Source organism: Poecilia mexicana, unplaced genomic scaffold, assembly GCF_051168715.1.
Source record: "Poecilia mexicana isolate PSO_F unplaced genomic scaffold, ASM5116871v1 scaffold_22, whole genome shotgun sequence".
Lineage (NCBI taxonomy): Eukaryota > Metazoa > Chordata > Actinopteri > Cyprinodontiformes > Poeciliidae > Poecilia > Poecilia mexicana.
In genome coordinates, this window is record NW_028263391.1 from 12,463,596 (window position 1) to 12,483,382 (window position 19,787).

Here is a 19,787-nt window from a genome sequence, read left to right on the forward strand (position 1 = left end):
GACAAAATGGGTTTTAATTTTCCCATATTTTTTAAAAATTATTTCTCAACCTTATGTATGCAAATATGACAAATAATGTTTAGAAAATATGAAGATGCTAAGGTACAGGCTCCCAGTTGCAATTTTTTTTTAAAAAATTACATTTTTAATCGACCTGACCTAGAACTTTGTCATCACCATCTGACAAAAATAAATCTAAAATGATTTTTAAAATACCCCATTAGTGATATTTTTACTCAATTTACAGACAAATGCTTCTCAAGAAATAAAATAAATATTTAAAACAAGAAAAAGTCCATCTGATGGAGTTGACAGTGCATGACGGAGTTGACACAGAACTGAAGGTGGTGACAAACTAGTGAGTAAAATGAAAAACTTGGTACATGTGAAGTAATGCAATTCATGTAAAATACATTAAAATGAATTAGTTGCACAATTAAGTGAGATTTGAGAACAATTTCAATGAGTCAGAAAAACTCTGACGGAGTTGACATCTGACGGAGTTGACGAAATGCCAAACTACCTCAATTTATATGATGTTATTCTGAAGCAGGCCATATTGTAGCTCGTCAGGTCCATGAAATCTTTACATTATACCAAAATTAAGCTTTTATTTCGCAAAATTTCATCAAAGTTTTGTAAATTGTCAGTTATGGAGTTGACACATCATGGTTGTGACGAGCAGCTTAGGAATAAAACAGAAGAAAAAACTAAAGAATAACTTAAGCTAACCGGAGCTAACTAGCCCTCCTAGCAAAGGAAGAGAAAAGACAACGTCATGGGGTCCTCAGAAGTTCTGGTGCCCCCCAATAATGCCTGATTTTTTTTACATTCTTTTCATTTCTGACGGTGTTGACAAAAACTAAGGACAAATTTCAACGGAGTTGGAAAATATCTAAAAATTATTTTTAATTCAATTTATCGATACTTCTATAATTATTTATATGACTACTTATATTTAATTGTCATAATATATAATTTTAGTATTTCTTTAATTGTTTTAAACTATAAGAATGTGTTGAGTTCTGCTCCTGGACAAGGGCTTTTACAGGCATCATCCACCGACTACAATGTTTAAAATAAAAAAATATTCAGCAAAAAAAAGAAAAATATACATTGTTGTGCTCACATGACCCAGGTTAGTTTAGTTAGATATTTGAAAAAAATATATTTTGTGTATATTTTATTCAAATTTCATGCTTTATCCATAGGACCTGTTTTGTCCCTATTCTCAAGAATCACTGGAAAGACAAAATGAGAATTTATACAAGGCATATATATGCCTTGTATAAATTCTTCACTCTCCAAGCTGAATGCTCCATAAAAAAAAAAAATTCTAGTAAAATTGAAGCTTTACATGTAAATGTATAACTGAGAATACAACTAAAGATGTTTTTGAATGCCTGCTGAAAATGAATCGCTTTTCCTTTTCAGTGAGGAGCAAAAACTACAATATTGTTTTGCAGGCTATAAAAAGCCATCATGGGCCAGCCCCTATTACACAAATGAGCTTATGTTCTTACAAGTAGGTGAGTTTTATTTGGTTTAACGTGCCATATGTTAATGCAGAGGAGTTCACTGAAAGCCCTACTAATCCTTTCAGCTGCTTGTCCTCCAGAAGGTTCAGAGGGACGCATTTCACAGCAGGCTACAGACAAATTTTAATATGACCACAAGTCTGTGGATTTATTTTCTGTATTTGTAACGGGTAGAAGAAATTTTTGAAATGGATTCATCTGCTTTTTGTTTCAACAAACGCCTTGTTGAAAGGGATTGTGTTATTCTGTACAGCCTCGGCCATCTGAAAATGACTGATACAGCTGGTGGATAAGAATCTTGGTTGGATTTTCATTTCTCTTGCAATTGCTCTGTGGGAAAACATAGAAGTCACCTTGTATTTTCAAGACAAAAAATGGGCTGCTCACCCTCTAAAGGTACCAATTTGGGCAGTTTGGGTGCCATGAGGAGGGAGAGAATGTTACCTGCAGTGCCTCAAGAAAACAAGATAGATGAAGATGGACGGAAGAACAATGCAACAGGAACAGCAAAAGGAGAAGCAAAGGGGAACAAGGAATCTCCACATGTCCAGGTACTTCAGAAAGAAGCACAAATTACACCACAAAAAAAGAGATATGCCACTGAAGAAGTGAACACGGAGGTAAAGAACATTGATAGAGGTGAGAGTACAGCAACAGAAAAAGTCACACTGCCGCTAAGAAAGGATAAAAACATTGACAAGGAGGAGTTGGCTGATAAAAAGTCTAACAAGAAACCAAAGAAATCAGCCAAAGGTACTAAAGGTCCCAGAAGGAAAGACCAGGAAAAGATATCTACAGATCAAAAAGTAGACTTTCCAGAACCTTTGGTAAAGGCTCATCAAGCTGCATATGCCTTTTTGAATCCCAGTATAAACAAATATGATTCTGTACTTGAGCTCATGGAAGAAGCCACCCAAACTCATATTGCTGTGCAGACAATGATAGCCTTCATGGCTTTGCGCTATGAGGAAATAATTCAGGGACTGGAAGAAATGACAGAGGAGGGGGAACAGGTTTTGAAAGCAAATGGAGAACATCTAGCTTGGCCAAGCCAAAAGAAAAATCTCTCATCTTCTTCGCAGCGGACGTCTGGTCCGACTAGCTCAGACTCGCCACCAGATTTGTTGCAGCAGCTTCTTCAGTACACCACTCAGAGGATGAGGAATGTGAGCCGGACTGTTTGTGGGATTGGAGACTCTGCTTTGGAAGAAGCAGTGGATTACTTTGCCTCAGTGTCAGAACTTTTAGAAGAGAAACTGAAAATCAAACGCACTTTGGAGGCCAGGATGATGCGACTCCTAACCCAAATAGAAATGGCCTCCCTGCGCAAGCCTGGAGGAGAGGATTCAGCTCTGTTTAGTGAGGACAGTGGTATCGGGGCTGAGAATGAATCCATTAATGGATGTGAAAAGCATCATAGACGAGAGAGTTGTGGGTCCAGTGGGACAAACAGAACTCCACCCAGTCCTACGGAGTACACCGCTACAAACATCACTGGAGCATCGATAGAAAAATATGGGACTCAAATGAGTCCAAGTTTTTCTCTCACTTCACTCAATTCACTTGATTCTACCTGTACCATGGTGCCTAATGACCAAAGAGATTCACTGTTAGGCTCGGCCTCCTTAGATGATGGTGAAGATGACAACAATGATGAAGAGGAAGGAGATAGAGGTGTTAAGGAAGGAAAAGTGTCATTCCCGAGACGATCTAATTCTTCACCCATGAGTTCAGCAACGCCTCCACTCCGCATACCGAGAAAACGCATAGAAAATCCTCAAAATGTAGAAATGACTCTCAAAATGAAAAATGCTGTAAGTGATAGAATACAGTTTGTACAAAAGCAGAACACTGGTGCCAAAGCAAAAGTAGCAGGCACTCCAAAGACCACCAGACAAGATTGGACAGATGAGGAGGTGCAATCTCCAAGGAGGCCTCAAACAGCAACAGCTGTTCGGAGAACAGAAATAAAAAAGAACCCAGTTGCCAGGGGTCAACGTTCCAGGTCAGCAGAATCATTGCGGAGTAAAGGTGAAGATCCAACTCTGTTTGAATTAGAAAGGACTCAGAATGCTTTAAACCAGAGATTACAAAGGATGAGTAAAACCAAAGTGGGAGGAAACTCAAAGTCAGTTACATTTAAACAAACTCAAGGAAATTCACCAGCTCAGTCTCCAGCAATAAATCGAAAACAGCCTCCACAAGGTAAAAACAATAATAGCCAATCACCTAAAGACAAAACACGTCTCTTAAAGTACAGCAACAAAAAAGAAATCATCTCTGATGTTGACGAAGATAAAAAGGAAGAAAAAACAGAATCCAAGTGTCATATAAAAGCCACTCCTCCACCTAGCCCTCCTTTATCACCACAACTGTCATCTGGCTTTCACAGGGGCAGGAATTCAGTCAAAAAGCTGATTGACACCTTCAGCCAGGGTATAGAGGTAAGAGAAACTCCTACAGTTCTTGGGCCTTTGAAAGGGGTACAGAAGTGTGGTGTTCCCATCCTACCTGGTTTAGGAAATGTGGAAGCAGTTCTTAGTACGGGAGTGACCAGCTGTAGACCTGAGACCACAACATCTGAAAAAAATGATTATTTTGATCTCGACAATCTTCCTCCACCTCCTCTGGAAGTACTAATGGACACTTCTTTTGAAAGTGCTCCAAGTGGATCGACTGCAGCAGGAGATGGGTCTACAAAAGTGGGAAAGTCACCTGTGCTAAAAAGGCCTGCTGTATCCCAACGACTTAGAGCTTCAGTTCAGACTGTCACAGTGTTACCAAGCAAAGGAGGCATACCACAGTCAACGAAGATTGTTTTTCAAGGTACACCTGCTTTTTCAAAAGTCAGTCAGCACGTTGGAATGGAGACAGAATCTTCAAACCATCAAACTAGAAAGACCTTACACACACGACGATCTTCCGACTCGAACTCGGAGAGCTCCTCGATTAGTAGGGAAGCAACCTCAGAACCCCAAGGAGAATCACCTAATGTACAGCATAATGGCAAAATTTCAGTGCCTCAATCTAATACCAGTGCAACTATCGTGCCTCCTTCTTCAACTGCCAGTAGCCAACCAGTTGGCACGCCGCCTGTCTCTAAAGGCCGGATGTTACCTTCCACTCCCTCTACCCCAAGTAGTTTGCATAGAAGACTTCCCAGCCCCCTTGGTTCAAAAAAGGAAGTTACAATACCCTCAACAAATAGCTCCCCTGTTAACAAGACACCTCCTACACCACCAGCACTTCAACGGAGATTTCCCAGCCCACCTGTTGCAAACCAGAACTCTAGCACTTCCTACCCTTTCAAAGCACCATCTCCACCAGCCTCACCAAAGGTACAGAAATGGTCAAGGAAGAACAGCACTGAAGAATCAAGTGCACAGATGTTCAGTAATGCTCGTTCGGTCTTCTGCCCAGTCTCTCCATCCATGTTTGAGGCCCAGCCTTGTTCAGTTGTCCAACCACCTCAAGCATGGACTTCGAACAGAGTTTCAGTTCTTTCCAGTTGTTGGGGGAGTCGCGGAAGGTTCCCTGTGTCTGTACAAGGACCACGACCCTTTGTTCGACGTAGCCAGTCAGACAGAAGGCCAAGTCTAAGCATGACTTCCCGATTCCAAGGGACCTCAGTGGCTGAAACTTGTGGAAGTGAGCCAGCAATATGTACAAAGGGGTAAGATTTATTTATTTTTCTAAATCCTTCAACAAAATAGTCATGCTTTCCGAAGGTCTTTCAAAATGTTGCCTTTGAATTAAAACAGTGGTCTCAAACTACAGTGCTAGAGGGCCAGACTCCTGCAACTTTTAGATGTGTCTTTTCCCCTACACACTTTAAGTCTTCCCCTACACACCTTAATTCAATGGCAAGACTGTCTCATTATTATGCAGTCAAGCTCTACAGAGCTCGGCTAATGAGTTACTGAAGCCAGGTGTGATGAAGCAAAGAGATGGCTAACCGTTGTCGGACACTGGCCCTCATGGACTGGATGTTGAGACTTGAAGAAACAAAAGGAAAAGGGATAATTGCAGAACAAATGAATGTGTTAGGTCTCAAAGCCTGTGGAGCACATCAACAGTATTTGAAGCCTATTGGACATCAAAGACCAAACACAAGACCTAAAAATCACTTTGACTTTTGAGTAACCTTTTTGAATTACTTTATTAGAGATGAAGTCCAATTCTCTGTTATTTTTAATCAACTCACTGGCAGAAATGGTACAAAATTATCCTTATGATCCAAATGGAAATTGATCCTTCACCAAGTTTTATGTTGGTGAACACAACATGTTGTCCGTTGGAAGTAGGCAGAGGAGGATCCAGAGCAAGACCACCAGGCTCAGAAACAGTTTCTGATTAGATAAGGGTTGTTTTCCTTCTGCACAATGTGACCTGACAGCATTTGTTTAATTTAAAGGATGATTTCTGTTAACAGCCCTCTTGAGCCCTCCAGGCATGCTACGCTTACCCCTAAAGTAAATTTTACTTTCATTTTAACAGGCTAGATGACAATCCAGCCAGGCACCGTGAATTATGGGGTAGCCAGTCAGACCTCAGGACAACACCACGCTCTTCATCACACCCGGATCTGTGTGTTGTCGGACAGGCCTTACACAGGAGCTAAACAGAGCCAACACCAAGGCTGTGGGATTATAGATTAGCAAGCATTACCGTGGATTTAAAATTGTCTTGTTTATTTCACTTGGAAGAGAAGAGGAGCTAATTCCATCCACTATGGCATGTAACACACCTCCAGATACTCTGTACTTGGCTTATTTCTCATTAAGGTGTGTTACTGTTAACTGCTTTGTGCTGTTTTTGGTTTTTATGTTTACAAAATTTATGACTCGTTTGTTAGTTATGGAAGATTATGATAAAGCATCTGCTGGACAAGTCTGATCAGGATTATGAACAGTTTTTTTATAGATAACATTTAACAAATTAAAGAAAACAAATTCTGCTCATTCAATTTGAGACAAGTGTGGTCAAAACTGGTGGTAGAAAACTAATTGCTAAACATTTACATCATCAATTAAATTGAAGTACATCATTTTTTATGAAGAGGGACAACTTAAAAAAATCATAGTCGTTACTTTTTGATATTTTGTTTTTGTGATTTGTTTTTAGTTTTTTTTGTTGTCCATGCTGTAATTTTCTGTAAAGTGATGCAAAATTTATTTAATTTTCTTTAAAAAGCATTCATAATTTTTTCAGTCTGTCATTTTTACTATGTCTTTATAATTATTATTAATAAAAAAAACAAAAAAAAACAAAGCCATTACATGCGCCGTTGTTTCCATGACCAATAGTGCTTAATCCAATAAAGCTATACTTAACTGCTGTCCAGCAGCAGGTCTCTCCTAGTAGTTTGCCAACTTTCAAATTGCTCCTATCACGTATTCTGTTCTGCACTGAAGCCATTTTCCTATCAGGTGGAGTTGCAAGGAAAGACTTCAGCGGGTAAAATGCAGATAAACAAGTAATATCTGTGTGTCTTAAATAATGGCTATTTGTACATTGAGGACTGACCTTTTAAACAGTTGAATTTTCCAGCCTTTCAGACTTATTTTTCTAGAGTAGTTACAGTAGTTAGATCCTGATCAATTTCACATAGATGGACATTTGCATTTGAGGGCGTTTGAAGATAACCTTTTTGTCCTGCAGAAAACACATTCAAATATAAAAGTGCAATCTTTCCCTGAGGATATCCTCTGTCTTCCTAAAGTGGCACAAAATAGACGTGTGATTTAATTTCTGCCAAGTGCAAAGTGTGATTGTTTTCCCAAAGGGAAGCGGAAGAAACTTGCTGTGAAAACCATATAATTGGAGAACTCCAGTTCTGTCCCCTCGTGGATATCATATTGATCATGTTCTCTGTACCTTGAAATGGAAACAGTTTCCACAATAAACTGAACAATCAGAGGACATCTTTTATTGTGCTTTTCAGGGAGAAATAAACCCAAGGCTGAGTATATGTTGAAAGCATCTCAGGGATGCAAAAAATGGCAGAAGAAATTCCATTCTTGGCATAATATTCAGTGGCGGTAGCAATATTATGCTAACATAATTGCAGGTTGGGTTCACGCTGAAAGAGCGTTTCTCAGTTTGCCACAGCTGAGCCACGTTTTAACAGATCAAACAGGCCTGTAGATGAGTACCAGGGTATTCATTTTGCCACTCTTTTTTGTCTAATTTGAATTTTTTTTTTTTTTTACCAGCAAAGCACAATATCATAGACTGTGTGTATTGCTACAACCGTAATTAGTTATCTTTTTATTCCATTCTCAATGCATTTTAGTGGAATTTCAACCAAAGAGATACTCTTTATGAAACTGCAGATGAACAAGAATGTTAATTTGGAAAAATAATACATTTCTCTTGTAACATAGTACTGAGCCACTCTCACTGGACTCAACCACATGGGTCCACTCAGAAGAAAACTGATGCAGAAAATGTATTTTAAAGGTTACATTAAAATCGTTTATCACTTCAACTACTAGAAAGAAATGCATGGAAAAAAAATCTATTTCTGGATGCGAAATGTCAATAAACTTTGATTGACTTTAAATTTATGTACAATACAGTAGAGCTGTGTAAAACCAGCATGCACAGTCAATAGAGAGTCCCTAAGAAATAGCTATTGTTGTAAAAGTGAGCTGAACTAACTCTTTCAAAAAGCTTCTCCCATCTTGCAGACCTAGTCTCAAACTCTGTTCATCACACAACATCTAAGACCAACGTAAACTCAATAAACCCACAGAGTTCCATCTTTACACAACTGGACTCCTCCGCTGGCTCAGAGGAGCTGAATGCTCCGGTTCAGTGGGGAAGAGGGAAAAACATGACCTGCTGGCTGCCACAGATGCCTCTTATCATACCCACCGAGTTCCCAATGTTGGTCTGGACATGGTTGTTTCCTGATATTGCTATCTGATAGCTATTTGTGTCAAATAGGCGTAACCTAAAGGTGAGCTCCGGCCGGACGGGACTAACACAGATGTAGAGATTTAGAAAACACAACTAAAAAGAGGAAGCATGAGCATCACCAGAGTCTGATGGGATTTTTGGCATTCTGCCTGACATCCACTACGGGCAGGTTTTTCTTTTACAGCACAGCTTTATAGGGTATTAAACTGTTTTTTTTTCTTTTAAAACTTAAGCTTAATAAAAGTTAAAACATATACATTTGCAGCATATTCTCTGACTCCTTGGAGTTGTACAATGAGCAAACTCAATACTTTTACAAAGTCCTGACTGTTGAATTTGTTGATTTATGGCAGAACATAGAGTTTTATTCATTTTTGTTCATAAATTTCAAGGGCTTTAGAGCTTAAGAGGCAAAAGTCTGAGATATCTGACACAAGTTGCCTACATATTTTAAAGTCAAAATAACATTTTTTTTTACTTAATCAAATTCTCTGAGTCATTCTTAGAGTTTTTTTAAAGCTTACACAACCTTACTATAGATCTGTCAGTTGGTTCTACAGTGATCATACTTTAATAGTATATCCCGCAACCATACCATTAAAAATGTGGATGCTTGGATGGATGAATGGAAGTACTTGAGAATAAGGATGAAATAAAGTCTGTAGTCTGTGGTCGATACTCCAATGATGTTATTTTCAAATCTCTGAAATCTGTTGTAGCTGTTAGCAACTCTACTATGACCGAAAATATCCACTTGAATAAGAGGATTATTATTCTGCATGCACAGTCGGCTCAGATAGCGGGTTGAGAGACAGATGGAGACTCATCTTAAGTCTAATGCAACTGGAAGTTTCTTCCTTCTAATAAGTTGTTCCTTTCTACTGACGCCTCTCACTGTCTCAAAAATGGAGACTGAACCATCTAAATAAAACTATTCACTTTTTATTGATTTATTTACATTGTTTGTTACTAATTTTAATATAATTTAATTTAATTTAAATGGACTGATAAGGAATTGTATTATCTTGGCTGACATAAAACCATCTGACAGTCTCAAAATCTGATTTAATGACATTAGATTAGAACTGGAGCTGTTTTAATACTACTTCCTAAGAAGACGATTTGTTGTGACATTGTAGTATTTAAATAAATTAAAAGGAATTAAGTGACTTGAAACAGACATTACATTTACTCATTTTGTTTTGTTTGCCTTAGCCTTGGAAATCTGAAAGTAATTTCTCCTTTGTTTAAAGCCACGTTGTTCACATGACACCTCATGTCTTAGTTATTTGTTTAAGGAGGCTGGAAATAAAAAAATATATATCAAAATGCATTTTTACATAAGAAGCCTTGTTACATGGATTTGTTTTTTTACGCACAGATTCTCCAACAAAAGCCTGATGTAGCACTGAGTCGCCATCCCATTTCACACATCATTTGCATATAGATAGCACAATCAGAGATGTGCAATGACATGACAGCCTGAATTTTCAGATTACTTGAGCGTCAAAGTGATGATTGGATGAAATCTGATGATTAACGGCAACGGTTTCAATCAGCTGGCTTGCGCGATAACGAGCATCAGTGAATATAAAAAGGAAAAACTTGAAAGGACAAGGAGGTCATGGCCATTGGTATTCAGAGGGGGGGAGAACAAAGAAGCAACATATGAACAATGTATCTTTAAGAACGACAAGAAGACGGATCCTTCAAAACGAATGGTGTGTCGTCTGAAATGCAGACCAAGCAATTAGCTCAGAGTGTGAGTGTGTAAGTGTGGAGTTTTCTAGCTGCTTGAAGGCTGGGGTCCCTGCATGGTGTTGGTGTGCACTGCATCCTAATAATGACATCAGCATTCAAGGTTTGTCAACTGTGGAATGGAAAGTAGTGGGGCACGTAAAGATGGATTGATTCCATACATTTAATGTAAACACAGATTGTTTCTTCTACCTTTACATGTCTGCCATTATACTCACATAGGTAATTGTTGGGGAAGAAGCAATATTTTTAGTCTTTAGGTCTGCCACTGAGAAGTTGGATGGCAGAAAGAGTAAGTGCACCTACTCTTCTGCGCACTGGGTGGCAGTGTTGGCAAAGGCATTCTTACCTTGGGGTCATTACACGTTTTAAAGGTTTGTGATTATCTCCCGGAGTCCATATTCGATCATTTTCTCCTTCTTCTTCTTTAACGAGAAAATTTCAATCTGACATGATATAAAGATTAACATGCTCCAGAGGTAATACAAAATGTCCAATCCTTTGTAACACTTTCAGTCAATCCTCTTTGGGGTGACAGGTGTGTGCATAGTGCCTTCTGAGACACATTTCTTTTCTTTTTTAGACCTACAGCATCATCACACCCTTCATTCGGGGAGTCTGGATTGAGCTTTAAATTGCGGTCAAGGCAGAAATGCAGTCTAGGGTAACTCTGCATTCAATCTGACGCAGTGTTGAAGGAGCCTTTGTGAAAGGTCAGGTAAGCAGCTGCGACACTGTTCATCCCAGCAAATGTCACAATGTCTCGGGGGTTGATGTGACTGATGGAGGACCTTATCTGGTGGCATAACACCAGTGCTGGTAGAGGACTTTTCCAACAGAAACGATCAGTCAGTGAGGGTTGGGGGAAGATAAGCCTAAATTTCACAGCAGACTGTCTTTAGGTAAATAGGAATCAAATTCTTTGACTGAAATTTCCTGTACCTGCTGCTCAAAGCCGCTTTCTAGCCTCTGGACAGGTTTTCTCATGACAGTGATGGATTTAAATGTGAGGACTTGACACATTACACAGCATCAGCTATGTGCACCAAAGTTTACGCTTGGATATACACGAAAGCTCTTGCTGAGGAGCTAATTAACTGTTTGAAATGTGCCACAAAGAACAAGATGGCCTCGTGTTTGGCAGTAGTACAAAAAATTTACAGGAAATCTATTGCAGATCAGGTTGCCTGACAGTTCTTGGGGTGTCTTCACATTACATGGCCCAATTTAGAAATCCTCGTTCAATGTTTCGGGCAATCAGGTTGCTTCTTTGATTTTTGTGGTCCTTAAATCTCTGGTTTTTCTATTTGCCACATCACACGTCTCTTCTGCGGACTAATTTTACCATTGAGCCGCAAAGTTTCCTCTGCCACACCATGGCAAAAACTTATCAGACCATGTCAAGATGCAGAAATGTACCTAATGATTACATCTTGCTAATGTAATGCCACTGCTATAATGGGGTTGCTGTTTTACTTAAAATTCTTACCAGTCTAGCCCCACTGCCCTTCTTCAAGAATCCTCTGCTGCCACATTAAAACATGATACAAAATTGGGTCCAACATGCAGCTCCTGACATAAATAATGACCATAACCTCCCTAATGAAGTGTTGTGCATGTTGAAAACCCACAGGGAACTCCAATGCTCTACATTTTTATAACACGCGCCTGAAGACTTGCAAAGATTTTCTCAAGAACTCTCGGAAGACAAGGAATATTCACATTTTTAATCAACTTAAAACACATTTAAAACAAGATTATTGCGTTATTCAGCTATTTTTGGACTTCATAATGCTATTCACACTACTGTCTAGTTGCCTGTTTTAAAAGCATAGGAAGACAATGCCAAAGGAAATTAGTGTTTCAGTACTGCCTTCCAATCCAGTTAAAGCAGATGCACAGGACAGTTTGATCAACGGATAAGTAATGCTGATGAAGGCTTGGGAGGAGGAGACTCGGCATGGGGATGCAGTCTTCAGGAAGTGGACTGTTCCTGAGTCAACTTAGGACTCCCAGACAAAACCTGGAATGAAGAGGAATGGAAAAAGATGAAGACTGAAGCTGGCAAGTTTAAAGGAATGAGGGTGAAGGGGTGACAGAGATTGAAGTGAAAGAGTAAGTGAGGGTGGGGTTGGAAGGAAATGACAGTGAAGGATGGGTGAATTGGGTGTAAGTGGACTGCTGGGTAATCAGAGGTGTGGCTGAGGCGTGGCCCAGCTCCCAAATCTAAGGTACCATCTTAACTTCATTTGTAGATTGTTAGCACAGCTTCTTCCATATATGGTTCTTACTTCCTGTTTGAGAGGCACGACTAAAAACAATAAAAAAATTGATCTAAAAGTAATTATCTGCATTGAGAAACTTTGATAAATGTACAAAAAATAGTATAGTAAAACAGTATATGATGTTTGCTTTATAATCAAGTTAGCATGAGGTAATGTTGGATTTTGATAATCAGTTTAAAGACAATTATTATCCAAATTCCAAATCAGTCTATGAGAGAAAATTGTCACATGCGCCCTATTGTTTTATGTACCTGAATATTTCGCTATTCTTTGATGGCCACTGATCTGCCCTCTCCACGTTACAATCAAGTCCCCTGACTTGACAGAAACTTTTAATTAAAATTGACTTCCTGCACCGTTCCTTGTAACTCCGGCACTTCCACACGGCACCTTAACCACTCTCTATGGAATTGTTTTTCATCTTCCTTTATTTTTCCATCCATCATTTTGGCAACGTCGCCATTTCCCACCGGGCATGGTGCATGCTCGGAATCACGGCCATGCCTTGGATCTATACGTGCAGGTGGGAAACAGAAGGGAAAGCCCACCTCATTTTGTGGAGACTGCAGATCTGTGGGGATCTATAAAGAAGAGAGGGAGGAGGAAAGGCAGCATGAAAGCAAACATCAAGATGGGCTTGTAAAAATACGAGGCATTTCTGTGATACGCTTGTTTGCTTGCTAAGCTTCTCCCCGTGGACCAGTGTGTGGTATTTATTGAATTACACATCAAATATTATTGAGTGAGAAGAAAAATGAACAACAAATATATCCATTTGGATTTAGTCATAATAATGAACAGCACTGATATTTATTAAAAAAATATTGAACATGAGCACATTTTTATGCGTATCGTCACATGATTTATTTTCTTGAAGGAAACTAATCAGTTCACGAGAACAACGGTTTAATTTGTTGTGAAACATGGTTTGGAAGCTGTTTAGCATGCACTTCCCGTTTCCTGCAATCCACTTATAATTACTCAGGTTGAGGAAATCTCCCACGATACCATCTTTAGAGCCCCCCAGCAAATTAGTACGTGCCACTACGAGCAACTACCTACCTATTCTGCGCCCCGGACAAAGCTCTTTAAAGACGTCTTTTAAACATTTGGTGCCCCCAGCCTATTAAAGGAGCCAAGATTAAAATCCAGCTCATCCCTGTTCCTCTTGTTCTGTAAAGATCGGAATCCTGTGTAAAACTTCTGTCTTCTCTGTGTCAAGAAATGTCTGTGCTTCAAAGCTTTATTCATTTTAGGGTGAGGTGAGATTCTCTATTGATGAAGGACATGGCCAAGGTTTAGTTTATTACTTACAAAAACTGGGAATAATGATAGGGTAGCAAAGGAGTTAGAAATACATTTAATTGGGATTTTTAAAAATTTTTTTTTATGAATTTAGCACAATGGATCCCCTAGGTTAGGTGGGTAAGTAAATTAATATTTTGGTTTCCTTGTCAAGGAGTGACGATTCAAGGCTTTGTCTGCCAAAACGAGCGCACTGTACTGGGGTATAATCTAAATCCTGTTTGGGGCTCGTTCACACTAACATAGAGACATTGTTAAAAAAACAAAAAACAACATATATGTATATACATATCGCCATTTCACCTCCACCTCATCTCCTCTCATGCATTAGAACTTTTTTTTAAAATTAAAAACATTAATAAGAGTGTAGATTTAAAAATAAACTTAATGACACAACAGTGTATCTTAGGCAATCGAATTAACACCCTCTGCCCCAAATTAAAAAAACCAAAAAAACAACAACAACAAACAAAGAAACTTTGCCATAGAGAAACAGTAAATATGCAGCCTGTTAAAAAATAATGATGCATCCACAGTTTGTTACTTGTTAAAACAGGTATGGACCCAGGAGTCTGTTTATATTTATGTTTTATTGCAATATCTGCAGTACAATCATTTAAAGCTTGCAGCTAAAGCTGGTACACAGTTTGTCTGTCTGCATGAGTCGACTCATTAGGATTTCAACAACAGGCGCGCTTGAAACCTTGCAGTGTCACTTTGTATATAATTAAAAGGTAGCACACAGAGTTTTCGAAAGTGGCAGAAAATCTGCATTAACCAAAAGGGATCTGAACATTTCTCACATGTCTCTAAACAGCGTAAGTGACAGTAAATGATAAACACAACCACTATAGCACCATTGTCTTTATAGTTGACAATGTAAAAGGTTGCTTAGAAATGGTGCATGTTAAACAATGTCTTCATTTTCACAAGTTGCAAAGAAATCAGGACCAAACTATTGAGGAAAATGTTAATTTAAAACAGATTGTTGTTTCTTCCCCAGCAGCTTTTCTGCAGGAATAAAAGAAATATGACATTAACTATCCCCAGGGCAGCACTCTGTGCTGAATAACTGTTTGAAAGCTCTGTTTTTCTCTAAGCTTGAGCTCGGAGGATTTGTTAAATAAATCGACACACAAGAATCTGCAAGGGTTTTTTTTTTTTCTTGCTGTGTGGCTCAAATATGTTTGTTTTCTATGATATACCGCATAGAGCTGCTATCATGCAGTGGGTGAACCCATAGTATGATTAATCTAACCTTATATGTAGTTTGCCACTATAAACTATAAACCCCTATTGGGTTACAATTTATAATTTAAACATAGCAACATTTAACAATTAAAACCATATTCCAGCTGTTTTGCCACAAAAGGCATCTCTTTTGAGCTCATCCATTTTGTCTTTTTAATCAACTCCATTAATATTGAGCATGGAAGTAGAAAACCACATGTCTGAATTATCTCCTCCTTCAAAAAACAAAACAAAAACAAAAACAAAAAACACCATAGAAAATGTCTGATTTCACAAAAGTCAACAAAAGTCCTGAGGAGTTCTCCATGCACTCTAAAAGATGCCAGTCTATTTACCAGGTTGTAAAAGGTAGAAATGGTAAAATATGCTTTGAAAATGATAATGTCATCTTGATTCCATGCCTAATAATTATGCCAATGGTGTGTGTCTTTGAGAGCTGCCAAGGTAGTGGCATTTCCTATAATTAGCTTAGCAGAATACTGGATTTACAAATATTGAACGTGTAAGAAAATAAGAAAAAAAAAAAAAAAAAAACCCCTCAAACACTATAAATAAATTTCAACAGACTAATTAGAAATACTTCAGAATCAGTCTTGGATTAAGTTTCCTGTAGTAGAAATCCATGCTTCATAAACCTACCTGCACTTTTATTATCGTAAAAAGAAGTCCACTTCAGATTCATTCAACTTTGTAAATTCATGCTTCAAAACCATGTGGTGCTCGTGATCAAATTGAAGCTTATACACAAAGGTAAATCTGCTGGCTGTAGCACCTCTTTGTCCGTTGGACGAATTTTAATGTTTTGCAAAGCAATGACCCAACATGCTGATTAAAATATCAAAGGGGTTTTCTGGCCGCCCTGGCACGGCGCTCGTCGTTCATTCCTCCCTGACTGTGGGACAGAGCGCGATGGAGAGTTTGGTATGAGATGTCAGATAATCTCAGAGCAGAGATGGACTGCATTAGTTACAGATAACATGCTTCATCCCTCGGTTTGGCATTGAGCAGCAATGGCCGAGAGAGAAGCACTGGCAAGCTGTTGTGGCCGATGCTGCCAAAATGTCTCCCCGTGTGACCTCACCATGTGAGACGGACAACAGCTTCCTCAGAAAGAGGAAACATGAAGACATCAGACAACAACAACAAAATAAATTAAAATCCTCTGGAGCCGTGTTAAACGTTAGCATTTATTTAGTTTTTGAAATGATGTGTTGTGTTCCAAAAGGTCAACACTTTATGATCCTTTGTGTCGATTCTCGTGGTTTTCTGCAGATATTTACCTGTTGTTAAAAGTAAAATACCCAACAATAAGTGGTAAGGTTCTGAAACACTTCAGTTTTTAAATGAAACGTTAAATCTTACTAAAAAGCCAGCCCGATATACTGTACCTCGGAGTTAGTTGCCTCGGGCTCATCTCTGCAGCCATATGTGAAAAGACATAAGACTAAATTAAAAAAAATGTGTGTTACATGAAATGATTTCTGGGTGTATTTTCCACAGGGACCGAGGTGGGAATCCCAAGTGTATCTGAGGAAGCAATCTATCATTAGGACTAGAAACTTTGGTCACTTTTATGCCAAGTAAAGTGCATGATGAGGATGCAGATACTGAGCTCCAGCCACTTTCCCCCCCTCTGCACTGCCACAGCTGTCAAAGCTGTCATCCAAAGTACCTGCCCACACTGCATGGCCAGCAGCAGACTAATGAACAGCAAGGAGGACAGGAGCACAAAAATTCTCCTTAGCAGATTGACAAGTGGTGACAACTGTGCAGCAGCATTATAAAAGTCTTGGAGCTCCTGTCACAGTGACAGAGGTCCAAGGCAGAAGTGTTTGGGTTTAAATAAAAGCTAAATATAACTACAGGAAAGCTCCACAGTGCTGACCTTCATACGGATATGGATTCCTACATGGTTCAAAGCTCGTTCTGGGCACTTTTTTTTTCCAAATAAAAGGTTGAGTTCAGCTTATCTTAAAAAAAGTCTGACAAACATAAGCATGTAAATCAATGAGATTATAGCTGAGTGACTAATTTCCATCTCTAGTCCTACTGGCAGGTTGGGCTTAAAGACAACCAACAATAGCAAGAAAAAGAACATGCAGATGTAAAGCTTCCTAGAAAATGCATGAAAGCCAATACAATAGATGTCACCGCTGCACAATCAGACTGAACTGAGGGAGTTCTCACTGTGAAGTAGCATTAAAAGCCATTTAATACTTGTTTTGTGACAATGTTGGAACTGAAAGGTGACTTTCAAGTCCCAACAATCTATCCCAAAGGGTTGCTGCATCATCCTATCACTACCAGCAAGAATGACAGCAAGGAAGACATCCTCATCACTACCATGCCTACCGGTTATCTCCACCATGCCCTCACATGGTGAACAACCCATGTCACTCTGTCATCACACCAGTCAACACCAGCAGGAAGAAAAAGCTGCATGCACTGCCAAGCCTGTCACATAAGTTACAAGCAGAATCTATGATTTACAAGCAGTGAGCATCTGTCAGAGCCAATTGAAGTTCGAAAGACAATCCTTTCCCACCTCACTTTTATTGTTGGCTTTACCATTGATTCATCCTTCTCAGATTGGAAAGCAACAGAAGTTGGCAGAAGCAGACCAACTTCAACTGGTTGCATCTGAAAGTCTCGGTTTGTCTCATCTTCATCACATTCCTCTTCATAAACTGAATGAAATCGGTCAAGAACAAAACCCAAATAGCCTCCATATATGTGCCACACTACCTTTGGTCTTCTCATTCATCCCAGCTTCAACTTTGGAAACTCCTGGTCTGAACCTCTGGAACTCTGTTTGACCTTCACATCATGGACTTTAACACTGTTACAAACTTCAACCTGCTCAGGTGTCAGTTCATATATCAACCATAATAATTCTAATTTCCTTCTGAGAAACAAGAGGAGATATTTGTCATTTACTGCTTCTCGTGTTACATTTTTGCAAATGTTTGACCACTCCTAAATGTGCATGACCCTGCTGTTTTATTGGGGTCATATTAAGGGCGAATGCTGCGTGACAAAAATTGTCCATGATTGTATCTGTCTGTAATATCTCTGTGTCAGCCAGGTGTGACTCTTCTAATCATCCCTTTTATGGTAACTGATCTCTAGAATTAATTCTCATTAGTTTACCTTTGTGAATCTTTGTGCATCTTCATAGAAGGAAATCCTGGGGGTTAATCCCCTACGTTGGTTTTGATCTTGTAAGCGGTGTGTTTTGGTTCTGCTCTCTGGGTGTTAATTAGTCTCATTCCCTCAGCTATCATCCTCAGTATGCTTACAGATATCATGTTCTGCCCCATGATATCTGTAAGTTTCTCCTGTTTTATCATGAGTAATATATCTCTGTCCGTCAGTCTCTGTGTTTGCGCCGTCCTACAAACATCACAACATGACTCATACCCTTCAAAGCTTAAATCTGATCTGATTTTTGCTTTTGCTGCAGCTTGGTCATTACATCATCTCGGTACTATCTGCAGCGAGGATTGAGAGCACTTCAGCATTTTGTAAATTTGAACTTCTCGGTCCCTCTTACCTTTGGGGAACCTGTTGGAGGCATTTGCCCTGAAAGTGCCTCAAGCAAGTCTTGTGTCAGTGTGAAGCAGCAGATATTCTGCTTTTCTGGCTTTCTCAACTTCTCATCTGATCTAAGACAGTTAAACTAGCCGGCCTGAAAAGTGGTGCAAATATTTTTCCCAACTTCAATATTGAATTTGAGCTAAATTCAATATTCATGTAGGGCCCCATTCAAAAGTCAAAGCAAAGTAAATTGAGAAAAGTTTTGTGCTGGTCTGAAAAAAAGATATCCGATTCAAAACAAACTTTGCATGTCTTTAATATTTGATAGATCCACTTAGAATGCAATTTATTTCGCATCATAAAGATCCCTCTTTTCATCCTTCCTGGATGTGGTGGCATAATTGCTGAAAAGTGGAAATGACAAAGAAAGTATTGCGGAAAATAATCAATTTACATTTTTGACACAGGAATATGAGTTCCTGCATAAGAAGCAGCAGGAAATCAGAGAAACAAAATGGAGTTTATTTTTCTGCACAGCTTGATAAGGAAATTGCTATATTTTTCTTACAACACAGTTGCACATTGTTTTCTGCAAAGCTGCATATATCTTACAGGGTGAGAAAAAAGTGATACACAAGTTGAAAATTCCTCTTCAGCACAACCGTTGCTGGGCACAGCCACGTTCAAGTACTGGATCTGTCGATCAACACTCTTTTAAAAAGCACAACAAGAAAGAGCTTTTGTATTTCAATTCATGGTGTAAAATTATGGAACAAGTTAAATGAGAAGTTAAAACAAAGTCAAAATTTAATACAACAAGCCATTTTCATAAGATGGGTGAGAGATAGTGCTAATGTGTAAACTGAGGCCAATGCATATGAGTGTGTGTGGGTATGGATATATTGATGTAGACATATGTGTGTTTGGTGAGTCCATGACAAAAAAAAACAAAAAAACATGCAAAATGAAAAATTGATGAACCTATGTTTTTATACTTTTTTATTATTAATAATGAGGGTCCATCTGAAAACATGGTAAGAGTTTGTGAGGTAGGAGTTCATAAGTTTCTTACTTATGAAACTTATGAACTTCTTTTCGAGCATATTAAGATTAATAGGATTCCAAAAATATGTCATTTGCATTCCTTGTTCATGTCTGTTATTTTATACTGCTAGTATGTTCAAAATAA

At 38.8% G+C, this 19,787-nt stretch overlaps 1 protein-coding gene across 1 annotated transcript; it reads left to right on the top strand.

The window, feature by feature from the left end:
• Positions 1-1,689: 1,689 nt before the first annotated feature.
• On the top strand, positions 1,690-6,381 carry pcare1 (photoreceptor cilium actin regulator 1). Its single transcript, XM_088002700.1, has 2 exons — positions 1,690-5,211; positions 6,036-6,381. Exons 1-2 carry the CDS (start codon positions 1,913-1,915, stop codon positions 6,157-6,159), a joined length of 3,423 nt encoding a protein of 1,140 aa, XP_087858826.1. The 5' UTR covers positions 1,690-1,912; the 3' UTR covers positions 6,160-6,381.
• Positions 6,382-19,787: the final 13,406 nt, after the last annotated feature.

What these genes read in the sequence shown, in the direction of transcription:
- pcare1 (XM_088002700.1), top strand. Translation starts at nt 1,913, where the DNA reads ATGGGCTGCTCACCCTCTAAAGGTACCAATTTGGGCAGTTTGGGTGCC. An exon ending in CCAGCAATATGTACAAAGGG is followed by an intron (nt 5,212 to 6,035) that starts GTAAGATTTATT and finishes TCATTTTAACAG; the next exon opens with GCTAGATGACAATCCAGCCA.